The sequence below is a fragment of the Carcharodon carcharias genome (genome assembly GCF_017639515.1).
Source record: "Carcharodon carcharias isolate sCarCar2 chromosome 39 unlocalized genomic scaffold, sCarCar2.pri SUPER_39_unloc_2, whole genome shotgun sequence".
Classification (NCBI taxonomy): domain Eukaryota; kingdom Metazoa; phylum Chordata; class Chondrichthyes; order Lamniformes; family Lamnidae; genus Carcharodon; species Carcharodon carcharias.
Genome location: NW_024470825.1, coordinates 649,486 through 673,365, shown reverse-complemented (window position 1 = coordinate 673,365; position 23,880 = coordinate 649,486). Strand labels below are relative to the sequence as shown.

General features: G+C 58.8%; 1 protein-coding gene across 1 annotated transcript in view; it reads left to right on the top strand.

Moving 5' to 3' along the window:
* LOC121274948 (zinc finger protein 239-like) overlaps nt 1–23,508 on the top strand; it is a 156,621-nt gene extending 133,113 nt beyond the window's left edge. The window contains exons 2-3 of the mRNA XM_041182321.1: nt 20,137–20,780; nt 22,117–23,508. Coding sequence (XP_041038255.1) covers nt 20,146–20,780; nt 22,117–22,342 — 861 coding nt within the window. The 5' untranslated portion in view covers nt 20,137–20,145 and the 3' untranslated portion in view covers nt 22,343–23,508. The remainder of the gene's footprint in view (nt 1–20,136; nt 20,781–22,116) is intronic.
* The last annotated feature ends 372 nt before the right edge of the window (nt 23,509–23,880 follow it).

Here is a 23,880-nt window from a genome sequence, read left to right as displayed (position 1 = left end):
TGTGCTCTCAGTGTGACGGGGTGTCTGGGTGTGTGCTCTCAGTGTGACGGGGTGTCTGGGTGTGTGCTCTCAGTGTGACGGGGTGTCTGGGTGTGTGCTCTCAGTGTGACGGGGTGTCTGGGTGTGTGCTCTGTGTGTTACGGGGTGTCTGGGTGTGTGCTCTCAGTGTGACGGGGTGTCTGGGTGTGTGCTCTCAGTGTGACGGGGTGTCTGGGTGTGTGCTCTCAGTGTGACGGGGTGTCTGGGTGTGTGCTCTCAGTGTGACGGGGTGTCTGGGTGTGTGCTCTCAGTGTGACGGGGTGTCTGGGTGTGTGCTCTCAGTGTGACGGGGTGTCTGGGTGTGTGCTCTCAGTGTGACGGGGTGTCTGGGTGTGTGCTCTCAGTGTGACGGGGTGTCTGGGTGTGTGCTCTGTGTGTTACGGGGTGTCTGAGTGTGTGCTCTCAGTGTGACGGGGTGTCTGGGTGTGTGCTCTGTGTGTTACGGGGTGTCTGGGTGTGTGCTCTGTGTGTGACGGGGTGTCTGGGTGTGTGCTCTCTGTGTTACGGGGTGTCTGGGTGTGTGCTCTGTGTGTTACGGGGTGTCTGTGTGTGTGCTCTGTGTGTTACAGGGTGTCTGGGTGTGTGCTCTGTGTGTTACGGGGTGTCTGGGTGTGTGCTCTCAGTGTTACGGGGTGTCTGGGTGTGTGCTCTCAGTGTGACGGGGTGTCTGGGTGTGTGCTCTCAGTGTGACGGGGTGTCTGGGTGTGTGCTCTCAGTGTGACGGGGTGTCTGGGTGTGTGCTCTCAGTGTGACGGGGTGTCTGGGTGTGTGCTCTGTGTGTTACGGGGTGTCTGGGTGTGTGCTCTGTGTGACGGGGTGTCTGGGTGTGTGCTCTCAGTGTGACGGGGTGTCTGGGTGTGTGCTCACAGTGTGACGGGGTGTCTGGGTGTGTGCTCTGTGTGTTACGGGGTGTCTGGGTGTGTGCTCTCAGTGTGACGGGGTGTCTGGGTGTGTGCTCTGTGTTACGGGGTGTCTGGGTGTGTGCTCTGTGTTACGGGGTGTCTGGGTGTGTGCTCTGTGTGTTACGGGGTGTCTGGGTGTGTGCTCTGTGTTACGGGGTGTCTGGGTGTGTGCTCTGTGTTACGGGGTGTCTGGGTGTGTGCTCTGTGTTACGGGGTGTCTGGGTGTGTGCTCTGTGTTACGGAGTGTCTGGGTGTGTGCTCTCAGTGTGACGGGGTGTCTGGGTGTGTGCTCTCAGTGTGACGGGTGTCTGGGTGTGTGCTCTGTGTGTTACGGGGTGTCTGGGTGTGTGCTCTGTGTGTTACGGGGTGTCTGGGTGTGTGCTCTGTGTGTTACGGGGTGTCTGGGTGTGTGCTCTGTGTGTGACGGGGTGTCTGGGTGTGTGCTCTCAGTGTGACGGGGTGTCTGGGTGTGTGCTCTCAGTGTGACGGGGTGTCTGGGTGTGTGCTCTCAGTGTGACGGGGTGTCTGGGTGTGTGCTCTGTGTGTTACGGGGCGTCTGGGTGTGTGCTCTCAGTGTGACGTGGTGTCTGGGTGTGTGCTCTGTGTGTTACGGGGTGTCTGGGTGTGTGCTCTCAGTGTGACGGGGTGTCTGGGTGTGTGCTCTGTGTGTTACGGGGTGTCTGGGTGTGTGCTCTGTGTGTTACGGGGTGTCTGGGTGTGTGTTCTGTGTTACGGGGTGTCTGGGTGTGTGCTCTGTGTGTTACGGGGTGTCTGGGTGTGTGCTCTGTGTGTTACGGGGTGTCTGGGTGTGTGCTCTGTGTGTTACGGGGTGTCTGGGTGTGTGCTCTCAGTGTTACGGGGTGTCTGGGTGTGTGCTCTCAGTGTGACGGGGTGTCTGGGTGTGTGCTCTCAGTGTGACGGGGTGTCTGGGTGTGTGCTCTCAGTGTGACGGGGTGTCTGGGTGTGTGCTCTCAGTGTGACGGGGTGTCTGGGTGTGTGCTCTCAGTGTGACGGGGTGTCTGGGTGTGTGCTCTGTGTGTTACGGGGTGTCTGGGTGTGTGCTCTGTGTGTTACGGGGTGTCTGGGTGTGTGCTCTCAGTGTGACGGGGTTTCTGGGTGTGTGCTCTGTCTGGCGGGGTGTCTGGGTGTGTGCTCTCAGTGTGACGGGGTGTCTGGGTGTGTGCTCTCAGTGTGACGGGGTGTCTGGGTGTGTGCTCTGTGTGTTACGGGGTGTCTGGGTGTGTGCTCTCAGTGTGACGGGGTGTCTGGGTGTGTGCTCTGTGTGTTACGGGGTGTCTGGGTGTGTGCTCTCAGTGTTACGGGGTGTCTGGGTGTGTGCTCTCAGTGTGACGGGGTGTCTGGGTGTGTGCTCTCAGTGTGACGGGGTGTCTGGGTGTGTGCTCTGTGTGTTACGGGGTGTCTGGGTGTGTGCTCTGTGTGTTACGGGGTGTCTGGGTGTGTGCTCTGTGTGTTACGGGGTGTCTGGGTGTGTGCTCTGTGTGTTACGGGGTGTCTGGGTGTGTGCTCTGTGTGTTACGGGGTGTCTGGGTGTGTGCTCTCAGTGTGACGGGGTGTCTGGGTGTGTGCTCTGTGTGACGGGGTGTCTGGGTGTGTGCTGTCAGTGTGACGGGGTGTCTGGGTGTGTGCTCTCAGTGTGACGGGGTGTCTGGGTGTGTGCTCTGTGTGTTACGGGGTGTCTGGGTGTGTGCTCTCAGTGTGACGGGGTGTCTGGGTGTGTGCTCTCAGTGTGACGGGGTCTCTGGGTGTGTGCTCTGTGTGTTACGGGGTGTCTGGGTGTGTGCTCTCAGTGTGACTGGGTCTCTGGGTGTGTGCTCTGTGTGTTACGGGGTGTCTGGGTGTGTGCTCTGTGTGTTACGGGGTGTCTGGGTGTGTGCTCTGTGTGTTACGGGGTGTCTGGGTGTGTGCTCTGTGTGTTACGGGGTGTCTGGGTGTGTGCTCTCAGTGTGACGGGGTGTCTGGGTGTGTGCTCTGTGTGACGGGGTGTCTGGGTGTGTGCTCTCAGTGTGACGGGGTGTCTGGGTGTGTGCTCTCAGTGTTACGGGGTGTCTGGGTGTGTGCTCTCTGTGTTACGGGGTGTCTGGGTGTGTGCTCTCAGTGTGACGGGGTGTCTGGGTGTGTGCTCTGTGTGTTACGGGGTGTCTGGGTGTGTGCTCTGTGTGTTACGGGGTGTCTGGGTGTGTGCTCTGTGTTACGGGGTGTCTGGGTGTGTGCTCTCAGTGTGACGGGGTGTCTGGGTGTGTGCTCTGTGTGTTACGGGGTGTCTGGGTGTGTGCTCTCAGTGTTACGGGGTGTCTGGGTGTGTGCTCTCAGTGTGACGGGGTGTCTGGGTGTGTGCTCTGTGTGTTACGGGGTGTCTGGGTGTGTGCTCTCAGTGTGACGGGGTGTCTGGGTGTGTGCTCTCAGTGTGACGGGGTGTCTGGGTGTGTGCTCTCAGTGTGACGGGGTGTCTGGGTGTGTGCTCTGTGTGTTACGGGGTGTCTGGGTGTGTGCTGTGTGTTACGGGGTGTCTGGGTGTGTGCTCTGTGTTACGGGGTGTCTGGGTGTGTGCTCTGTGTTACGGGGTGTCTGGGTGTGTGCTCTGTGTTACGGGGTGTCTGGGTGTGTGCTCTCAGTGTGACGGGGTGTCTGGGTGTGTGCTCTCAGTGTGACGGGGTGTCTGGGTGTGTGCTCTGTGTGTTACGGGGTGTCTGGGTGTGTGCTCTGTGTGTTACGGGGTGTCTGGGTGTGTGCTCTGTGTTACGGGGTGTCTGGGTGTGTGCTCTGTGTGTTACGGGGTGTCTGGGTGTGTGCTCTGTGTGTTACGGGGTGTCTGGGTGTGTGCTCTCAGTGTGACGGGGTGTCTGGGTGTGTGCTCTGTGTGACGGGGTGTCTGGGTGTGTGCTCTCAGTGTGACGGGGTGTCTGGGTGTGTGCTCTCAGTGTGACGGGGTGTCTGGGTGTGTGCTCTGTGTGTTACGGGGCGTCTGGGTGTGTGCTCTCAGTGTGACGGGGTGTCTGGGTGTGTGCTCTGTGTGTTACGGGGTGTCTGGGTGTGTGCTCTGTGTGTTACGGGGTGTCTGGGTGTGTGCTCTGTGTGTTACGGGGTGTCTGGGTGTGTGCTCTCAGTGTGACGGGGTGTCTGGGTGTGTGCTCTGTGTGACGGGGTGTCTGGGTGTGTGCTCTCAGTGTGACGGGTGTCTGGGTGTGTGCTCTCAGTGTTACGGGGTGTCTGGGTGTGTGCTCTCAGTGTTACGGGGTGTCTGGGTGTGTGCTCTCAGTGTGACGGGGTGTCTGGGTGTGTGCTCTGTGTGTTACGGGGTGTCTGGGTGTGTGCTCTGTGTGTTACGGGGTGTCTGGGTGTGTGCTCTGTGTTACGGGGTGTCTGGGTGTGTGCTCTCAGTGTGACGGGGTGTCTGGGTGTGTGCTCTGTGTGTTACGGGGTGTCTGGGTGTGTGCTCTCAGTGTTACGGGGTGTCTGGGTGTGTGCTCTCAGTGTGACGGGGTGTCTGGGTGTGTGCTCTGTGTGTTACGGGGTGTCTGGGTGTGTGCTCTGTGTGTTACGGGGTGTCTGGGTGTGTGCTCTCAGTGTGACGGGGTGTCTGGGTGTGTGCTCTGTGTGTTACGGGGTGTCTGGGTGTGTGCTCTGTGTGTTACGGGGTGTCTGGGTGTGTGCTCTGTGTGTTACGGGGTGTCTGGGTGTGTGCTCTCTGTGTTACGGGGTGTCTGGGTGTGTGCTCTGTGTGTTACGGGGTGTCTGGGTGTGTGCTCTGTGTGTTACGGGGTGTCTGGGTGTGTGCTCTGTGTGTTACGGGGTGTCTGGGTGTGTGCTCTCAGTGTTACGGGGTGTCTGGGTGTGTGCTCTCAGTGTGACGGGGTGTCTGGGTGTGTGCTCTCAGTGTGACGGGGTGTCTGGGTGTGTGCTCTCAGTGTGACGGGGTGTCTGGGTGTGTGCTCTCAGTGTGACGGGGTGTCTGGGTGTGTGCTCTGTGTGTTACGGGGTGTCTGGGTGTGTGCTCTGTGTGACGGGGTGTCTGGGTGTGTGCTCTCAGTGTGACGGGGTGTCTGGGTGTGTGCTCTCAGTGTGACGGGGTGTCTGGGTGTGTGCTCTCAGTGTGACGGGGTGTCTGGGTGTGTGCTCTGTGTGTTACGGGGTGTCTGGGTGTGTGCTCTCAGTGTGACGGGGTGTCTGGGTGTGTGCTCTGTGTGTTACGGGGTGTCTGGGTGTGTGCTCTGTGTGTTACGGGGTGTCTGGGTGTGTGCTCTGTGTGTTACGGGGTGTCTGGGTGTGTGCTCTGTGTGTTACGGGGTGTCTGGGTGTGTGCTCTCAGTGTGACGGGGTGTCTGGGTGTGTGCTCTCAGTGTGACGGGGTGTCTGGGTGTGTGCTCTCAGTGTGACGGGGTGTCTGGGTGTGTGCTCTGTGTGTTACGGGGTGTCTGGGTGTGTGCTGTGTGTTACGGGGTGTCTGGGTGTGTGCTCTGTGTTACGGGGTGTCTGGGTGTGTGCTCTGTGTTACGGGGTGTCTGGGTGTGTGCTCTGTGTTACGGGGTGTCTGGGTGTGTGCTCTCAGTGTGACGGGGTGTCTGGGTGTGTGCTCTCAGTGTTACAGGGTGTCTGGGTGTGTGCTCTGTGTGTTACGGGGTGTCTGGGTGCGTGCTCTGTGTGTTACGGGGTGTCTGGGTGTGTGCTCTGTTTGTTACGGGGTGTCTGGGTGTGTGCTCTGTGTGTTACGGGGTGTCTGGGTGTGTGCTCTGTGTGTTACGGGGTGTCTGGGTGTGTGCTCTCAGTGTGACGGGGTGTCTGGGTGTGTGCTCTGTGTGACGGGGTGTCTGGGTGTGTGCTCTCAGTGTGACGGGGTGTCTGGGTGTGTACTCTCAGTGTGACGGGGTGTCTGGGTGTGTGCTCTGTGTGTTACGGGGTGTCTGGGTGTGTGCTTTCAGTGTGACGGGGTGTCTGGGTGTGTGCTCTGTGTGACGGGGTGTCTGGGTGTGTGCTCTGTGTGTTACGGGGTGTCTGGGTGTGTGCTCTGTGTGTTACGGGGTGTCTGGGTGTGTGCTCTCAGTGTTACGGGTGTCTGGGTGTGTGCTCTCAGTGTGACGGGGTGTCTGGGTGTGTGCTCTGTGTTACGGGGTGTCTGGGTGTGTGCTCTGTGTGTTACGGGGTGTCTGGGTGTGTGCTCTGTGTGACGGGGTGTCTGGGTGTGTGCTCTCAGTGTGACGGGGTGTCTGGGTGTGTGCTCTCAGTGTGACGGGGTGTCTGGGTGTGTGCTCTGTGTTACGGGGTGTCTGGGTGTGTGCTCTGTGTTACGGGGTGTCTGGGTGTGTGCTCTCAGTGTGACGGGGTGTCTGGGTGTGTGCTCTCAGTGTGACGGGGTGTCTGGGTGTGTGCTCTCAGTGTGACGGGGTGTCTGGGTGTGTGCTCTCAGTGTGACGGGGTGTCTGGGTGTGTGCTCTGTGTGTTACGGGGTGTCTGGGTGTGTGCTCTCAGTGTGACGGGGTGTCTGGGTGTGTGCTCTCAGTGTGACGGGGTGTCTGGGTGTGTGCTCTCAGTGTGACGGGGTGTCTGGGTGTGTGCTCTCAGTGTGACGGGGTGTCTGGGTGTGTGCTCTCAGTGTGACGGGGTGTCTGGGTGTGTGCTCTCAGTGTGACGGGGTGTCTGGGTGTGTGCTCTCAGTGTGACGGGGTGTCTGGGTGTGTGCTGTCAGTGTGACGGGGTGTCTGGGTGTGTGCTCTGTGTGTTACGGGGCGTCTGGGTGTGTGCTCTCAGTGTGACGGGGTTTCTGGGTGTGTGCTCTGTGTGTTACGGGGTGTCTGGGTGTGTGCTCTGTGTGTTACGGGGTGGTGTCTGGGTGGTGTGTTCTGTGTTACGGGGGGTGTCTGGGTGTGTGCTCTGTGTGTTACGGGGTGTCTGGGTGTGTGTTCTGTGTGTTACGGGGTGTCTGGGTGTGTGCTCTGTGGTGTTACAGGGTGTCTGGGTGTGTGCTCTCAGTGTTACGGGGTGTCTGGGTGGTGTGCTCTCAGTGTGACGGAGTGTCTGTGTGTGTGCTGTCAGTGTGGACGGGGTGTCTGGGTGTGTGCTGTCAGTGTGACGGGGTGTCTGGGTGTGTGCTCTCAGTGTGACGGGGTGTCTGGGTGTGTGCTCTGTGTGTTACGGGGTGTCTGGGTGTGTGCTCTGTGTGACGGGGTGTCTGTGTGTGTGCTGTCAGTGTGACGGGGTGTCTGGGTGTGTGCTCACAGTGTGACGGGATGTCTGGGTGTGTGCTCTGTGTGTTACGGGGTGTCTGGGTGTGTGCTCTCAGTGTGACGGGGTATCTGGGTGTGTGCTCTGTGTTACGGGGTGTCTGGGTGGGTGCTCTGTGTGTTACGGGGTGTCTGGGTGTGTGCTCTGTGTTACGGGGTGTCTGGGTGTGTGCTCTGTGTTACGGGGTGTCTGGGTGTGTGCTCTGTGTTACGGGGTGTCTGGGTGTGTGCTCTGTGTTACGGGGTGTCTGGGTGTGTGCTCTCAGTGTGACGGGGTGTCTGGGTGTGTGCTCTCAGTGTGACGGGGTGTCTGGGTGTGTGCTCTGTGTGTTACGGGGTGTCTGGGTGTGTGCTCTGTGTGTTACGGGGTGTCTGGGTGTGTGCTCTGTGTGTGACGGGGTGTCTGGGTGTGTGCTCTGTGTGTGACGGGGTGTCTGGGTGTGTGCTCTCAGTGTGACGGGGTGTCTGGGTGTGTGCTCTCAGTGTGACGGGGTGTCTGGGTGTGTGCTCTCAGTGTGACGGGGTGTCTGGTGTGGTGCTGTCAGTGTGACGGGGTGTCTGGGTGTGTGCTCGTGGTGTTATACGTGGCGTCTGGGTGTGTGCTCTCAGTGTGACGTGGTGTCTGGGTGTGGTGCTCTGTGTGTTACGGGGTGTCTGGGTGTGTGCTCTCAGTGTGACGGGGTGTCTGGGTGTGTGCTCTGTGTGTTTACGGTGTGTCTGGGTGTGTGCTCTGTGTGTTACGGGGTGTCTGGTGTGTGTTCTGTGTTACGGGGTGTCTGGGTGTGTGCTCTGTGTGTTACGGGGTGTCTGGGTGTGTGTTCTGTGTGTTACAGGGTGTCTGGGTGTGTGCTCTGTGTGTTACAGGGTGTCTGGGTGTGTGCTCTCAGTGTTACGGGGTGTCTGGGTGTGTGCTCTCAGTGTGACGGGGTGTCTGTGTGTGTGCTCTCAGTGTGACGGGGTGTCTGTGTGTGTGCTCTCAGTGTGACGGGGTGTCTGGGTGTGTGCTGTCAGTGTGACGGGGTGTCTGGGTGTGTGCTCTCAGTGTGACGGGGTGTCTGGGTGTGTGCTCTGTGTGTTACGGGGTGTCTGGGTGTGTGCTCTGTGTGTTACGGGGTGTCTGGGTGTGTGCTCTGTGTGTTACGGGGTGTCTGGGTGTGTGCTCTGTGTGTTACGGGGTGTCTGGGTGTGTGCTCTCAGTGTGACGGGGTGTCTGTGTGTGTGCTCTGTGTGACGGGGTGTCTGGGTGTGTGCTCTCAGTGTGACGGGGTGTCTGGGTGTGTGCTCTCAGTGTGACGGGGTGTCTGGGTGTGTGCTCTGTGTGTTACGGGGTGTCTGGGTGTGTGCTCTCAGTGTGACGGGGTGTCTGGGTGTGTGCTCTGTGTGTTACGGGGTGTCTGGGTGTGTGCTCTCAGTGTTACAGGGTCTCTGGGTGTGTACTCTCAGTGTGACGGGGTGTCTGGGTGTGTGCTCTCAGTGTGACGGGGTGTCTGGGTGTGTGCTCTGTGTGTTACGGGGTGTCTGGGTGTGTGCTCTGTGTGTTACGGGGTGTCTGGGTGTGTGCTCTGTGTGTTACGGGGTGTCTGGGTGTGTGCTCTGTGTGTTACGGGGTGTCTGGGTGTGTGCTCTCAGTGTGACGGGGTTTCTGGGTGTGTGCTCTGTCTGCCGGGGTGTCTGGGTGTGTGCTCTCAGTGTGACGGGGTGTCTGGGTGTGTGCTCTCAGTGTGACGGGGTGTCTGGGTGTGTGCTCTGTGTGTTACGGGGTGTCTGGGTGTGTGCTCTCAGTGTGACGGGGTGTCTGGGTGTGTGCTCTGTGTGTTACGGGGTGTCTGGGTGTGTGCTCTGTGTGTTACGGGGTGTCTGGGTGTGTGCTCTGTGTGTTACGGGGTGTCTGGGTGTGTGCTCTGTGTGTTACGGGGTGTCTGGGTGTGTGCTCTCAGTGTGACGGGGTTCTGGGTGTGTGCTCTGTGTGGCGGGGTGTCTGGGTGTGTGCTCTCAGTGTGACGGGGTGTCTGGGTGTGTGCTCTCAGTGTTACAGGGTGTCTGGGTGTGTGCTCTCAGTGTTACGGGTCTCTGGGTGTGTGCTCTCAGTGTGACGGGGTGTCTGGGTGTGTGCTCTGTGTGTTACGGGGTGTCTGGGTGTGTGCTCTGTGTTATGGGGTGTCTGGGTGTGTGCTCTGTGTTACGGGGTGTCTGGGTGTGTGCTCTCAGTGTGACGGGGTGTCTGGGTGTGTGCTCTGTGTGTTACGGGGTGTCTGGGTGTGTGCTCTCAGTGTTACAGGGTCTCTGGGTGTGTGCTCTCAGTGTGACGGGGTGTCTGGGTGTGTGCTCTGTGTGTTACGGGGTGTCTGGGTGTGTGCTCTGTGTGTTACGGGGCGTCTGGGTGTGTGCTCTCAGTGTGACGGGGTGTCTGGGTGTGTGCTCTGTGTGTTACGGGGTGTCTGGGTGTGTGCTCTGTGTGTTACGGGGTGTCTGGGTGTGTGCTCTGTGTGTTACGGGGTGTCTGGGTGTGTGTTCTGTGTTACGGGGTGTCTGGGGTGTGTGTCTGTGTGTTACGGGGTGTCTGGGTGTGTGTTCTGTGTGTTACAGGGTGTCTGGGTGTGTGCTCTGTGTGTTACAGGGTGTCTGGGTGTGGGCTCTCAGTGTTACACGGGGTGTCTCTGGTGTGTGCTCTCGGTGTGACGGGGTGTTTGTGTGTGTGCTCTCAGGTGTGGTGACGGGGGTGTCTGGGTGTGTGCTGTCAGTTGTGACGGGGTGGTCTGGGGTGTGTGCTCTCAGTGTGACGGGGTGGTCTGGGTGTGTGCTCTGTGTGTTTACGGGGTGTCTGGGTGTGTGCTCGTGTGACGGGGTGTCTGTGTGTGTGCTCCTCAGTGTGACGGGGGTGTCTGGGTGTGTGCTCACAAGTGTGACGGGGTGTCTGGGTGTGTGCTCACAGTGTGACGGGTGTCTGGGTGTGTGCTCTGTGTGTTACGGGGTGTCTGGGTGTGTGCACTCAGTGTGACGGGGTATCTGGGTGTGTGCTCTGTGTGTTACGGGGTGTCTGGGTGTGTGCTCTGTGTGTTACGGGGTGTCTGGGTGTGTGCTGTGTGTTACGGGGTGTCTGGGTGTGTGCTCTGTGTTACGGGGTGTCTGGCTGTGTGCTCTGTGTTACGGGGTGTCTGAGTGTGTGCTTTGTGTTACGGGGTTTCTGGGTGTGTGCTCTCAGTGTGACGGGGTGTCTGGGTGTGTGCTCTCAGTGTGACGGGCTGTCTGGGTGTGTGCTCTGTGTGTTACGGGCTGTCTGGGTGTGTGCTCTGTGTGTTACGGGGTGTCTGGGTGTGTGCTCTGTGTGTTACGGGGTGTCTGGGTGTGTGCTCTGTGTGTTACGGGGTGTCTGGGTGTGTGCTCTGTGTGTTACGGGGTGTCTGGGTGTGTGCTCTCAGTGTGACGGGGTTTCTGGGTGTGTGCTCTGTTTGCCGGGGTGTCTGGGTGTGTGCTCTCAGTGTGACTGGGTGTCTGGGTGTGTGCTCTCAGTGTGACTGGGTCTCTGGGTGTGTGCTCTGTGTGTTACGGGGTGTCTGGGTGTGTGCTTTCAGTGTTACAGGGTCTCTGGGTGTATACTCTCAGTGTGACGGAGTGTCTGGGTGTGTGCTCTGTGTGTTACGGGGTGTCTGGGTGTGTGCTCTGTGTGTTACGGGGTGTCTGGGTGTGTGCTCTCAGTGTTACGGGGTGTCTGGGTGTGTGCTCTCAGTGTGACGGGGTGTCTGGGTGTGTGCTCTGTGTTACGGGGTGTCTGGGTGTGTGCCCTGTGTGTTACGGGGTGTCTGGGTGTGTGCTCTGTGTGACGGGGTCTCTGGGTGTGTGCTCTCAGTGTGACGGGGTGTCTGGGTGTGTGCTCTCAGTGTGACGGGGTGTCTGGGTGTGTGCTCTGTGTTACGGGGTGTCTGGGTGTGTGCTCTGTGTTACGGGGTGTCTGGGTGTGTGCTCTCAGTGTGACGGGGTGTCTGGGTGTGTGCTCTCAGTGTGACGGGGTGTCTGGGTGTGTGCTCTCAGTGTGACGGGGTGTCTGGGTGTGTGCTCTCAGTGTGATGGGGTGTCTGGCTGTGTGCTCTGTGTGTTACGGGGTGTCTGGTTGTGTGCTCTCAGTGTGACGGGGTGTCTGGGTGTCTGCTCTCAGTGTGACGGGGTGTCTGGGTGTCTGCTCTCAGTGTGACGGGGTGTCTGGGTGTGTGCTCTCAGTGTGACGGGGTGTCTGTGTGTGTGCTCTCAGTGTGACGGGGTGTCTGGGTGTGTGCTCTCAGTGTGACGGGGTGTCTGGGTGTGTGCTTTCAGTGTGACGGGGTGTCTGGGTGTGTGCTGTCAGTGTGACGGGGTGTCTGGGTGTGTGCTCTGTGTGTTACGGGGCGTCTGGGTGTGTGCTCTCAGTGTGACGGGGTGTCTGGGTGTGTGCTCTGTGTGTTACGGGGTATCTGGGTGTGTGCTCTGTGTGTTACGGGGTGTCTGGGTGTGTGTTCTGTGTTACGGGGTGTCTGGGTGTGTGCTCTGTGTGTTACGGGGTGTCTGGGTGTGTGTTCTGTGTGTTACGGGGTGTCTGGGTGTGTGCTCTGTGTGTTACAGGGTGTCTGGGTGTGTGCTCTCAGTGTTACGGGGTGTCTGGGTGTGTGCTCTCAGTGTGACGGAGTGTCTGTGTGTGTGCTGTCAGTGTGACGGGGTGTCTGGGTGTGTGCTGTCAGTGTGACGGGGTGTCTGGGTGTGTGCTCTCAGTGTGACGGGGTGTCTGGGTGTGTGCTCTGTGTGTTACGGGGTGTCTGGGTGTGTGCTCTGTGTGACGGGGTGTCTGTGTGTGTGCTGTCAGTGTGACGGGGTGTCTGGGTGTGTGCTCACAGTGTGACGGGATGTCTGGGTGTGTGCTCTGTGTGTTACGGGGTGTCTGGGTGTGTGCTCTCAGTGTGACGGGGTATCTGGGTGTGTGCTCTGTGTTACGGGGTGTCTGGGTGTGTGCTCTGTGTTACGGGGTGTCTGGGTGGGTGCTCTTTGTGTTACGGGGTGTCTGGGTGTGTGCTCTGTGTTACGGGGTGTCTGGGTGTGTGCTCTGTGTTACGGGGTGTCTGGGTGTGTGCTCTGTGTTACGGGGTGTCTGGGTGTGTGCTCTGTGTTACGGGGTGTCTGGGTGTGTGCTCTGTGTTACGGGGTGTCTGGGTGTGTGCTCTCAGTGTGACGGGGTGTCTGGGTGTGTGCTCTCAGTGTGACGGGCTGTCTGGGTGTGTGCTCTGTGTGTTACGGGGTGTCTGGGTGTGTGCTCTGTGTGTTACGGGATGTCTGGGTGTGTGCTCTGTGTGTTACGGGGTGTCTGGGTGTGTGCTCTGTGTGTGACGGGGTGTCTGGGTGTGTGCTCTCAGTGTGACGGGGTGTCTGGGTGTGTGCTCTCAGTGTGACGGGGTGTCTGGGTGTGTGCTGTCAGTGTGACGGGGTGTCTGGGTGTGTGCTCTGTGTGTTACGTGGCGTCTGGGTGTGTGCTCTCAGTGTGACGTGGTGTCTGGGTGTGTGCTCTGTGTGTTACGGGGTGTCTGGGTGTGTGCTCTCAGTGTGACGGGGTGTCTGGGTGTGTGCTCTGTGTGTTACGGGGTGTCTGGGTGTGTGTTCTGTGTGTTACAGGGTGTCTGGGTGTGTGCTCTGTGTGTTACCGGGTGTCTGGGTGTGTGCTCTCAGTGTTACGGGGTGTCTGGGTGTGTGCTCTCAGTGTGACGGGGTGTCTGTGTGTGTGCTCTCAGTGTGACGGGGTGTCTGGGTGTGTGCTGTCAGTGTGACGGGGTGTCTGGGTGTGTGCTCTCAGTGTGACGGGGTGTCTGGGTGTGTGCTCACAGTGTGACGGGGTGTCTGGATGTGTGCTCTGTGTGTTACGGGGTGTCTGGGTGTGTGCACTCAGTGTGACGGGGTATCTGGGTGTGTGCTCTGTGTGTTACGGGGTGTCTGGGTGTGTGCTCTGTGTTACGGGGTGTCTGGGTGTGTGCTCTCAGTGTGACGGGGTGTCTGGGTGTGTGCTCTCAGTGTGACGGGCTGTCTGGGTGTGTGCTCTGTGTGTTACGGGGTGTCTGGGTGTGTGCTCTGTGTGTTACGGGGTGTCTGGGTGTGTGCTCTGTGTGTTACGGGGTGTCTGGGTGTGTGCTCTGTGTGTTACGGGGTGTCTGGGTGTGTGCTCTCAGTGTGACGGGGTTTCTGGGTGTGTGCTCTGTCTGGCGGGGTGTCTGGGTGTGTGCTCTCAGTGTGACAGGGTCTCTGGGTGTGTGCTCTCAGTGTGACGGGGTGTCTGGGTGTGTGCTCTGTGTGTTATGGGGTGTCTGGGTGTGTGCTCTGTGTTACGGGGTGTCTGGGTGTGTGCTCTCAGTGTGACTGGGTCTCTGGGTGTGTGCTCTGTGTGTTACCGGGTGTCTGGGTGTGTGCTTTCAGTGTTACAGGGTCTCTGGGTGTGTACTCTCAGTGTGACGGGGTGTCTGGGTGTGTGCTCTGTGTGTTACGGGGTGTCTGGGTGTGTGCTCTGTGTGTTACGGGGTGTCTGGGTGTGTGCTCTCATTGTGACGGGGTGTCTGGGTGTGTGCTCTGAGTGTTACGGGGTGTCTGGGTGTGTGCTCTCAGTGTGACGGGGTGTCTGGGTGTGTGCTCTGTGTTACGGGGTGTCTGGGTGTGTGCCCTGTGTGTTACGGGGTGTGTGGGTGTGTGCTCTGTGTGACGGGGTCTCTGGGTGTGTGCTCTCAGTGTGACGGGGTGTCTGGGTGTGTGCTCTCAGTGTGACGGGGTGTCTGGGTGTGTGCTCTGTGTTACGGGGTGTCTGGGTGTGTGCTCTGTGTTACGGGGTGTCTGGGTGTGTGCTCTCAGTGTGACGGGGTGTCTGGGTGTGTGCTCTGTGTGTTACGGGGTGTCTGGGTGTGTGCTCTCAGTGTGACGGGGGTGTCTGGGTGTGTGCTGTCAGTGTGACGGGGTGTCTGGGTGTCTGCTCTCAGTGTGACGGGGTGACTGGGTGTGTGCTCTGTGTGACGGGGTGTCTGGGTGTGTGCTCTTAGTGTGACGGGGTGTCTGGGTGTGTGCTGTCAGTGTGACGGGGTGTCTGGGTGTGTGCTCTGTGTGTTACGGGGCGTCTGGGTGTGTGCTCTCAGTGTGATGGGGTGTCTGGGTGTGTGCTCTCAGTGAGACGGGGTGTCTGGGTGTGTGCTCTCAGTGTGACGGGGTGTCTGGGTATGTGCTCTCAGTGTGACGGGGTGTCAGGGTGTGTGCTCTGTGTGACGGGGTGTCTGGGTGTGTGCTCTGTGTGTTACGGGGTGTCTGGGTGTGTGCTCTGTGTGTGACGGCGTGTCTGGGTGTGTGCTCTGTGTGTTACGGGGTGTCTGGGTGTGTGCTCTGTGTGTGACGGGGTGTCTGGGTGTGTGCTCTCAGTGTGACGGGGTGTCTGGGTGTGTGCTCTGTGTGTTACGGGGTGTCTGGGTGTGTGCTGTCAGTGTGACGGGGTGTCTGGGTGTGTGCTCTCAGTGTGACGGGGTGTCTGGGTGTGTGCTCTCAGTGTGACGGGGTGTCTGGGTGTGTGCTCTCAGTGTGATGTGGTGTCTGGGTGTGTGCTCTCAGTGTGACGGGGTGTCTGGGTGTGTGCTCTGTGTGTTACGGGGTGTCTGGGTGTGTGCTCTGTGTGACAGGGTGTCTGTGTGTGTGCTCTCAGTGTGACGGGGTGTCTGGGTGTGTGCTCACAGTGTGACGGGGTGTCTGGGTGTGTGCTCTGTGTGTTATGGGGTGTCTGGGTGTGTGCTGTCAGTGTGACGGGGTATCTGGGTGTGTGCTCTGTGTGTTACGGGGTGTCTGGATGTGTGCTCTGTGTGTTACGGGGTGTCTGGGTGTGTGCTCTGTGTGTTACGGGGTGTCTGGGTGTGTGCTCTGTGTTACAGGGTGTCTGGGTGTGTGCTCTGTGTTACGGGGTGTCTGGGTGTGTGCTCTGTGTTACGGGGTGTCTGGGTGTGTGCTCTGTGTTACGGGGTGTCTGGGTGTGTGCTCTGTGTTACGGGGTGTCTGGGTGTGTGCTCTGTGTTACGGGGTGTCTGGGTGTGTGCTCTGTGTTACGGGGTGTCTGGGTGTGTGCTCTCAGTGTGACGGGGTGTCTGGGTGTGTGCTCTCAGTGTGACGGGCTGTCTGGGTGTGTGCTCTGTGTGTTACGGGGTGTCTGGGTGTGTGCTCTGTGTGTTACGGGATGTCTGGGTGTGTGCTCTGTGTGTTACGGGGTGTCTGGGTGTGTCCTCTGTGTGTGACGGGGGTCTGGGTGTGTGCTCTCAGTGTGACGGGGTGTCTGGGTGTGTGCTCTCAGTGTGACGGGGTGTCTGGGTGTGTGCTGTCAGTGTGACGGGGTGTCTGGGTGTGTGCTCTGTGTGTTACGGGGCGTCTGGGTGTGTGCTCTCAGTGTGACGGGGTGTCTGGGTGTGTGCTCTGTGTGTTACGGGGTGTCTGGGTGTGTGCTCTCAGTGTGACGGGGTGTCTGGGTGTGTGCTCTGTGTGTTACGGGGTGTCTGGGTGTGTGCTCTGTGTGTTACGGGGTGTCTGGGTGTGTGTTCTGTGTTACGGGGTGTCTGGGTGTGTGCTCTGTGTGTTACGGGGTGTCTGGGTGTGTGTTCTGTGTGTTACAGGGTGTCTGGGTGTGTGCTCTGTGTGTTACAGGGTGTCTGGGTGTGTGCTCTCAGTGTTACGGGGTGTCTGGGTGTGTGCTCTCAGTGTGACGGGGTGTCTGTGTGTGTGCTCTCAGTGTGACGGGGTGTCTGGGTGTGTGCTGTCAGTGTGACGGGGTGTCTGGGTGTGTGCTCTCAGTGTGACGGGGTGTCTGGGTGTGTGCTCTGTGTGTTACGGGGTGTCTGGGTGTGTGCTCTGTGTGACGGGGTGTCTGTGTGTGTGCTCTCAGTGTGACGGGGTGTCTGTGTGTGTGCTCTGTGTGACGGGGTGTCTGGGTGTGTGCTCACAGTGTGACGGGGTGTCTGGGTGTGTGCTCACAGTGTGACGGGGTGTCTGGGTGTGTGCTCTGTGTGTTACGGGGTGTCTGGGTGTGTGCACTCAGTGTGACGGGGTATCTGGGTGTGTGCTCTGTGTGTTACGGGGTGTCTGGGTGTGTGCTCTGTGTTACGGGGTGTCTGGGTGTGTGCTCTCACTGTGACGGGGTGTCTGGGTGTGTGCTCTCAGTGTGACGGGCTGTCTGGGTGTGTGCTCTGTGTGTTACGGGGTGTCTGGGTGTGTGCTCTGTGTGTTACGGGGTGTCTGGGTGTGTGCTCTGTGTGTTACGGGGTGTCTGGGTGTGTGCTCTGTGTGTTACGGGGTGTCTGGGTGTGTGCTCTCAGTGTGACGGGGTTTCTGGGTGTGTGCTCTGTCTGGCGGGGTGTCTGGGTGTGTGCTCTCAGTGTGACTGGGTGTCTGGGTGTGTGCTCTCAGTGTTACAGGGTCTCTGGGTGTGTGCTCTCAGTGTGACGGGGTGTCTGGGTGTGTGCTCTGTGTTTTATGGGGTGTCTGGGTGTGTGCTCTGTGTTACGGGGTGTCTCGGTGTGTGCTCTCAGTGTGACTGGGTCTCTGGGTGTGTGCTCTGTGTGTTACCGGGTGTCTGGGTGTGTGCTTTCAGTGTTACAGGGTCTCTGGGTGTGTACTCTCAGTGTGACGGGGTGTCTGGGTGTGTGCTCTGTGTGTTACGGGGTGTCTGGGTGTGTGCTCTGTGTGTTACGGGGTGTCTGGGTGTGTGCTCTCATTGTGACGGGGTGTCTGGGTGTGTGCTCTGAGTGTTACGGGGTGTCTGGGTGTGTGCTCTCAGTGTGACGGGGTGTCTGGGTGTGTGCTCTGTGTTACGGGGTGTCTGGGTGTGTGCCCTGTGTGTTACGGGGTGTCTGGGTGTGTGCTCTGTGTGACGGGGTCTCTGGGTGTGTGCTCTCAGTGTGACGGGGTGTCTGGGTGTGTGCTCTCAGTGTGACGGGGTGTCTGGGTGTGTGCTCTGTGTTACGGGGTGTCTGGGTGTGTGCTCTGTGTTACGGGGTGTCTGGGTGTGTGCTCTCAGTGTGACGGGGTGTCTGGGTGTGTGCTCTGTGTGTTACGGGGTGTCTGGGTGTGTGCTCTCAGTGTGACGGGGTGTCTGGGTGTGTGCTGTCAGTGTGACGGGGTGTCTGGGTGTCTGCTCTCAGTGTGACGGGGTGACTGGGTGTGTGCTCTGTGTGACGGGGTGTCTGGGTGTGTGCTCTTAGTGTGACGGGGTGTCTGGGTGTGTGCTGTCAGTGTGACGGGGTGTCTGGGTGTGTGCTCTGTGTGTTACGGGGCGTCTGGGTGTGTGCTCTCAGTGTGATGGGGTGTCTGGGTGTGTGCTCTCAGTGAGACGGGGTGTCTGGGTGTGTGCTCTCAGTGTGACGGGGTGTCTGGGTATGTGCTCTCAGTGTGACGGGGTGTCAGGGTGTGTGCTCTGTGTGACGGGGTGTCTGGGTGTGTGCTCTGTGTGTTACGGGGTGTCTGGGTGTGTGCTCTGTGTGTGACGGCGTGTCTGGGTGTGTGCTCTGTGTGTTACGGGGTGTCTGGGTGTGTGCTCTGTGTGTGACGGGGTGTCTGGGTGTGTGCTCTCAGTGTGACGGGGTGTCTGGGTGTGTGCTCTGTGTGTTACGGGGTGTCTGGGTGTGTGCTGTCAGTGTGACGGGGTGTCTGGGTGTGTGCTCTCAGTGTGACGGGGTGTCTGGGTGTGTGCTCTCAGTGTGACGGGGTGTCTGGGTGTGTGCTCTCAGTGTGACGGGGTGTCTGGGTGTGTGCTCTCAGTGTGACGGGGTGTCTGGGTGTGTGCTCTGTGTGTTACGGGGTGTCTGGGTGTGTGCTCTGTGTGACAGGGTGTCTGTGTGTGTGCTCTCAGTGTGACGGGGTGTCTGGGTGTGTGCTCACAGTGTGACGGGGTGTCTGGGTGTGTGCTCTGTGTGTTACGGGGTGTCTGGGTGTGTGCTGTCAGTGTGACGGGGTATCTGGGTGTGTGCTCTGTGTGTTACGGGGTGTCTGGATGTGTGCTTTGTGTGTTACGGGGTGTCTGGGTGTGTGCTCTGTGTGTTACGGGGTGTCTGGGTGTGTGCTCTGTGTTACGGGGTGTCTGGGTGTGTGCTCTGTGTTACGGGGTGTCTGGGTGTGTGCTCTGTGTTACGGGGTGTCTGGGTGTGTGCTCTGTGTTACGGGGTGTCTGGGTGTGTGCTCTCAGTGTGATGGGGTGTCTGGGTGTGTGCTCTCAGTGTGACGGGCTGTCTGGGTGTGTGCTCTGTGTGTTACGGGCTGTCTGGGTGTGTGCTCTGTGTGTTACGGGGTGTCTGGGTGTGTGCTCTGTGTGTTACGGGGTGTCTGGGTGTGTGCTCTGTGTTACGGGGTGTCTGGGTGTGTGCTCTGTGTTACGGGGTGTCTGGGTGTGTGCTCTGTGTTACGGGGTGTCTGGGTGTGTGCTCTCAGTGTGATGGGGTGTCTGGGTGTGTGCTCTCAGTGTGACGGGCTGTCTGGGTGTGTGCTCTGTGTGTTACGGGCTGTCTGGGTGTGTGCTCTGTGTGTTACGGGGTGTCTGGGTGTTTGCTCTGTGTGTTACGGGGTGTCTGGGTGTGTGCTCTCAGTGTGACGGGGTTTCTGGGTGTATGCTCTGTCTGGCGGTGTGTCTGGGTGTGTGCTCTCAGTGTGACGGGGTGTCTGGGTGTGTGCTCTCAGTGTTACAGGGTCTCTGGGTGTGTGCTCTCAGTGTTACGGGGTCTCTGGGTGTGTGCTCTCAGTGTGACGGGGTGTCTGGGTGTGTGCTCTGTGTGTTACGGGGTGTCTGGGTGTGTGCTCTGTGTGTTACGGGGTGCCTGGGTGTGTGCTCTCAGTGTGACGGGGTGTCTGGGTGTGTGCTCTGTGTGTTACGGGGTGTCTGGGTGTGTGCTCTGTGTGTTACGGGGTGTCTGGGTGTGTGCTCTCAGTGTGACGGGGTGTCTGGGTGTGTGCTGTCAGTGTTACGGGGCGTCTGGGTGTGTGCTGTCAGTGTGATGGGGTGTCTGGGTGTGTGCTCTGTGTTACGGGGTGTCTGGGTGTGTGCTGTCAGTGTGACGGGGTGTCTGGGTATGTGCTCTCAGTGTGACGGGGTGTCAGGGTGTGTGCTCTCAGTGTGACGGGGTGTCTGGGTGTGTGCTCTCAGTGTGACGGGTTGTCTGGGTGTGTGCTCTGTGTGTGACGGGGTGTCTAGGTGTGTGCTCTGTGTGTTACGGGGTGTCTGGGTGTGTGCTCTGTGTGTGACGGGGTGTCTGGGTGTGTGCTCTCAGTGTGACGGGGTGTCTGGCTGTGTGCTCTGTGTGTTACGGGGTGTCTGGGTGTGTGCTGTCAGTGTGACGGGGTGTCTGGGTGTCTGCTCTCAGTGTGACGGGGTGTCTGGGTGTGTGCTCTCAGTGTGACGGGGTGTCTGGGTGTGTGCTCTCAGTGTGACGGGGTGTCTGGGTGTGTGCTCTCAGTGTGACGGGGTGTCTGGGTGTGTGCTCTCAGTGTGACGGGGTGTCTGGGTGTGTGCTCTCAGTGTGACGGGGCGTCTGGTTGTGTGCTCTGTGTGTTACGGGGTGTCTGGGTGTGTGCTCTGTGTGTTACGGGATGTCTGGGTGTGTGCTCTGTGTGTTACGGGGTGTCTGGGTGTGTCCTCTGTGTGTTACGGGGTGTCTGGGTGTGTGCTGTCAGTGTGACGGGGTGTCTGGGTGTGTGCTCTCAGTGTGTCAGGGTGTCTGGGTTTGTGCTCTCAGTGTGACGGGGTGTCTGGGTGTGTGCTCTGTGTGTTACGGGGTGTCTGGGTGTGTGCTCTGTGTGTTACGGGGTGTCTGGGTGTGTGCTCTGTGTGTTACGGGGTGTCTGGGTGTGTGCTCTCTGTGTTACGGGGTGTCTGGGTGTGTGCTCTGTGTTACAGGATGAAGGTGGTGATGAATACTCAATGTCTTGGTCAGTAACTCTGCGCTGTCTTTTCCCAGGGAAGGCCAATGGAGGAGGAGCAGCAGCAGCAGCAGCGGGAGCCAGCGCCTCGGCAGAAGACGATGCTTCCAGCGGGTATCCGTGCGATATTCCGGCCCCCGGCAGGGAGGGGGGGCGTGCGGAGACGTTGCCGCCCTGGCCAGCGGGGCTTCATCTGCTCAGATTGCGGGAAGACCTTCGAGCACTCCTGCCATTTTGAAAGGCACCTGCGGGTGCACACGGGCGAGAGGCCCTTCAAATGCACCACCTGCGACAAGGACTTCAACCACAAGTCGAACCTGGTGCGGCATGAGCGCACCCACACCGGGGAGCGGCCCTTCCAGTGCCAGACCTGCGGCAAGGAGTTTAGCCAGCCCTCCAACCTGGTCAAGCACCAGCTGACCCACACCGGGGAGAAGCCCTTCCGCTGTCAGACCTGTGGCCGCGACTTTAGCCGGCTCTCCAACCTCGCCACCCACCAACGCACCCACACCGGCGAGAAGCCCTTCCAGTGCCCCATCTGCCTCAAGGATTTTAGCCAGTCCTCCATCCTCCGCCGGCACCAGCGCACCCACACCAAGGAGAAGAAGTACCGCTGCGTGGTATATGGAGCCGGGTCCCTCAGCGGGAGGCACGTCCTCTTGCATGCCACCGATAACACCAGGTGAGGCCGTGATATTTCCTTTGATCCTTTCATGGGATGTGGCCGTCGCTGGCTGGGCCAGTATTTATTGTCCATCCCTAATTGCCCCTTGAGAAGGTGGTGCTGAGCTGCCTTCTTCAACTGCTGCAGTCCCTGTGGTGTAGGTACACCCACGGCGCTGTTAGGGAGGGAGTTCCAGGATTTTGTCCGTGTGGTGTAGGTACACCCACGGCGCTGTTAGGGAGGGAGTTCCAGGATTTTGTCCGTGTGGTGTAGGTACACCCACGGTGCTGTTAGGGAGGGAGTTCCAGGATTTTGTCCGTGTGGTGTAGGTACACCCACGACGCTGTTAGGGAGGCAGTTCCAGGATTTTGTCCGTGTGGTGTAGGTACACCCACGGCGCTGTTAGGGAGGTAGTTCCAGGATTTTGTCCCTGTGGTGTAGGTACACCCACGGCGCTGTTAGGGAGCGAGTTCCAGGATTTGTCTCTGTGGTGTAGGTATACCCACGGCGCTGTTAGGGAGGGAGTTCCAGGATTTGACCCAGCGACAGTGAAGGAACAGCCGATATATTTCCAAGTCAGGATGGTGAGTGACTTGGGGGGAACTTCCAGCTGGGGGTGTTCCCATGTGTCTGCTGCCCTTGTCCTTCTAGATGGTTGTGGTCGTGGGTTTGGAAGGTGCTGTCGAAGGAGCCTTGGTGAGTTCCTGCAATGCATCTTGTAGATGGTACACACACTGCTGCTACTGTGTGTCACTGGTGGAGGGAGTGAATGTTTATGGATGGGGTGCCGATCAAGTGGGGCTGCTTTGTCCTGGACGGTTTCAAGCTTCTTGAGTGTTGTGGGAGCTGCACTCATCCAGGGAAGTGGGGAGTGTCCCATCACACTCCTGACTTGTGCCTTGTAGATGGTGGACAGACTTTGGGGAGTCAGAGGGTGAGTTACTCTCCGCAGGATTCCCAGCCTCTGACCTGCTCTTGTAGCCACAGTGTTTATATGGCTGGTCCCAGTTCAGTTTCTGGTCAATGGTAACCCCCAGGATGTTGAAAGTGAGGGATTCAGTGATGATAATGCCATTGAATGTCAAGGCGCGATGGTTGGATTCTCTCTTGTTAAAGATGGTCATTGCCAGACACTTGTGAGGAGCGAATGTTACTTGCCATTTGTCAGCCCAGGAAGGTGGAGGAGTTGGGATGAATATTGACCGGTGGGGGCAGTGGTGACACTCAATGAGGAGTGAGGGGGAGTCTGGTCGAGGCATCGAGGGAGTGGTCAGGGGGGGTGTGGGGGGGGGCTTGATCTCGCTGGCGATCAGGCGATCAATCTGGGTGCTGACTGTGCTGTCCTCTGTTGCAGTGTGTTGGAGGTGGGGCATCTCCAGCTGAGCAGCCCGGAGCAGGCTGAGGCAGCGGAGCAGGACGAGTCCAGGAACTCCGACCCGTCCGACGGGCGATACCAGGAGGCGGCCGCGGAGCTCTTTATCTGCTCGGACTGCGGCAAAAGCTTCAAGACCATGTCCAGGCTGGAGAAACACCAGGAGGAGCATGCGGAGGAGAGCGCCCCGCCCGGCACCGACCGTTAGCCGCAACGGCCCTGGGAGGAGCTTCGCCAGAGAGAGAGAGAGAGCACTGGCAGAAGGCCTGTCCTATCCGGTGCGGCTTCCTCCCTGCTTCGCGAGCCAGAGGCCTGTCTCTGGATGAAGTGAAACCCGTTCCTTTAGTCGTGCTGTGACGTAAAGCAGAGTGCCACGCCTGGTTGGATGAACCCTTTCTACTACTGTGCTCGGCAGCTGAGATTGATCTTGCAATCCTCGCCGCCTCCAGGTTAAAACAAATAGTCAGATTTATTTTCCAATAGGTCAATTACACAGAGGCTGGCACAAAACTAGTTTGTAGGAAACTTGAATTAACGACGCAAAGTGTCCACGAAATAATGAAGAATCCATTCCGGTTATTAATGAACTTACTGACTGTTAACGTGATGCGTTAACCCCCTCCCGCCATTCCCAACCACCACCCCCACCCCACCCATTTGAGGCATTCGGCAAGCTGAGGCACTGAAGGTCTTGGGTTTCGGTCCTGCATCTCTTTGGAAGTGGTGGCAAACGTTTTGAGACATGAACTCTTGTGGTCGGGATGTCAGAATATTGCTCTGTTTTTAGCTCTCCGGGTGCAAATTGGAATCACTTGTTTCAGGATACAGCAGAAACCGTCCACTCCCCCAACACCACCTCCATTCCAGACTTGCCGACAAGCCCGCCTTGCATGAATGATGGAGGCAGGTTCAATCGAGGCACTCGAGAGCGTTAGATGATTACTTGAATAGAAACAATGTGCAAGGCTACAGGGGAAACGGCAGGGCGATGGTGTTAGGTCATTGAGCTCGTTTGGAGAGCCGGTGCAGACACGATGGGCCAAATGGCCTCCTCCTGTGCCATTAAAATTCTGTGAATGTTTCAGATGCGTGGGACTCCACGCACACAGGAGAAACTCAGCTTGATTTCATTTTGATGTAGATTACTCTAGCGATGGCTGCCCATGCCTACCCTCCCCCTCCCCCTCCCCCCCACACCACAGCGAACCCCCTTTGGCAGTTCGAATCAGAGACTCGCTTCCCCGCTAAGATAAAGGAACCCTCTCAGGATAACAAACCACCCCCAGGAGGCAGGCTTGAATTGGGCCAGGCCAGAGCTGGACCTTTCTTTAACGGACTCCACTTTGATCGCTGGCGCTCCTGGGAGGTGACAGTAATGGGGGAGGTGGGGGGTGTTTGGGACTAGCCATGGGGGGTGGGAGTGGGGGGAGGAAAACGTGCCTGTTTTGTGCAGGGTAGGATCCCAAAAACAGCGACCACGCGACGGGTGTCCCAGTTATTGTTTTCCATGAGGCGGTGGACATCCACCCGCGTGTTCACCCGGGGAGGGGTTTGCTGGGGTGGTTCGCGGAGGGGGGGTTGCGGGGCGCCACGGGGGCATTGAGCAGCCTTGGGTCAGTGAGTGGCGTTGCAGTTCCCCCTCTCCACCACCTCTTACTGCTCCAGAGTGACTGCTGCGCTTTGGGGCGTTTTTGTGATTATTTTCCACAATGCGATTGGGATGGTTTCCCAGGAGGTGTGGGGACT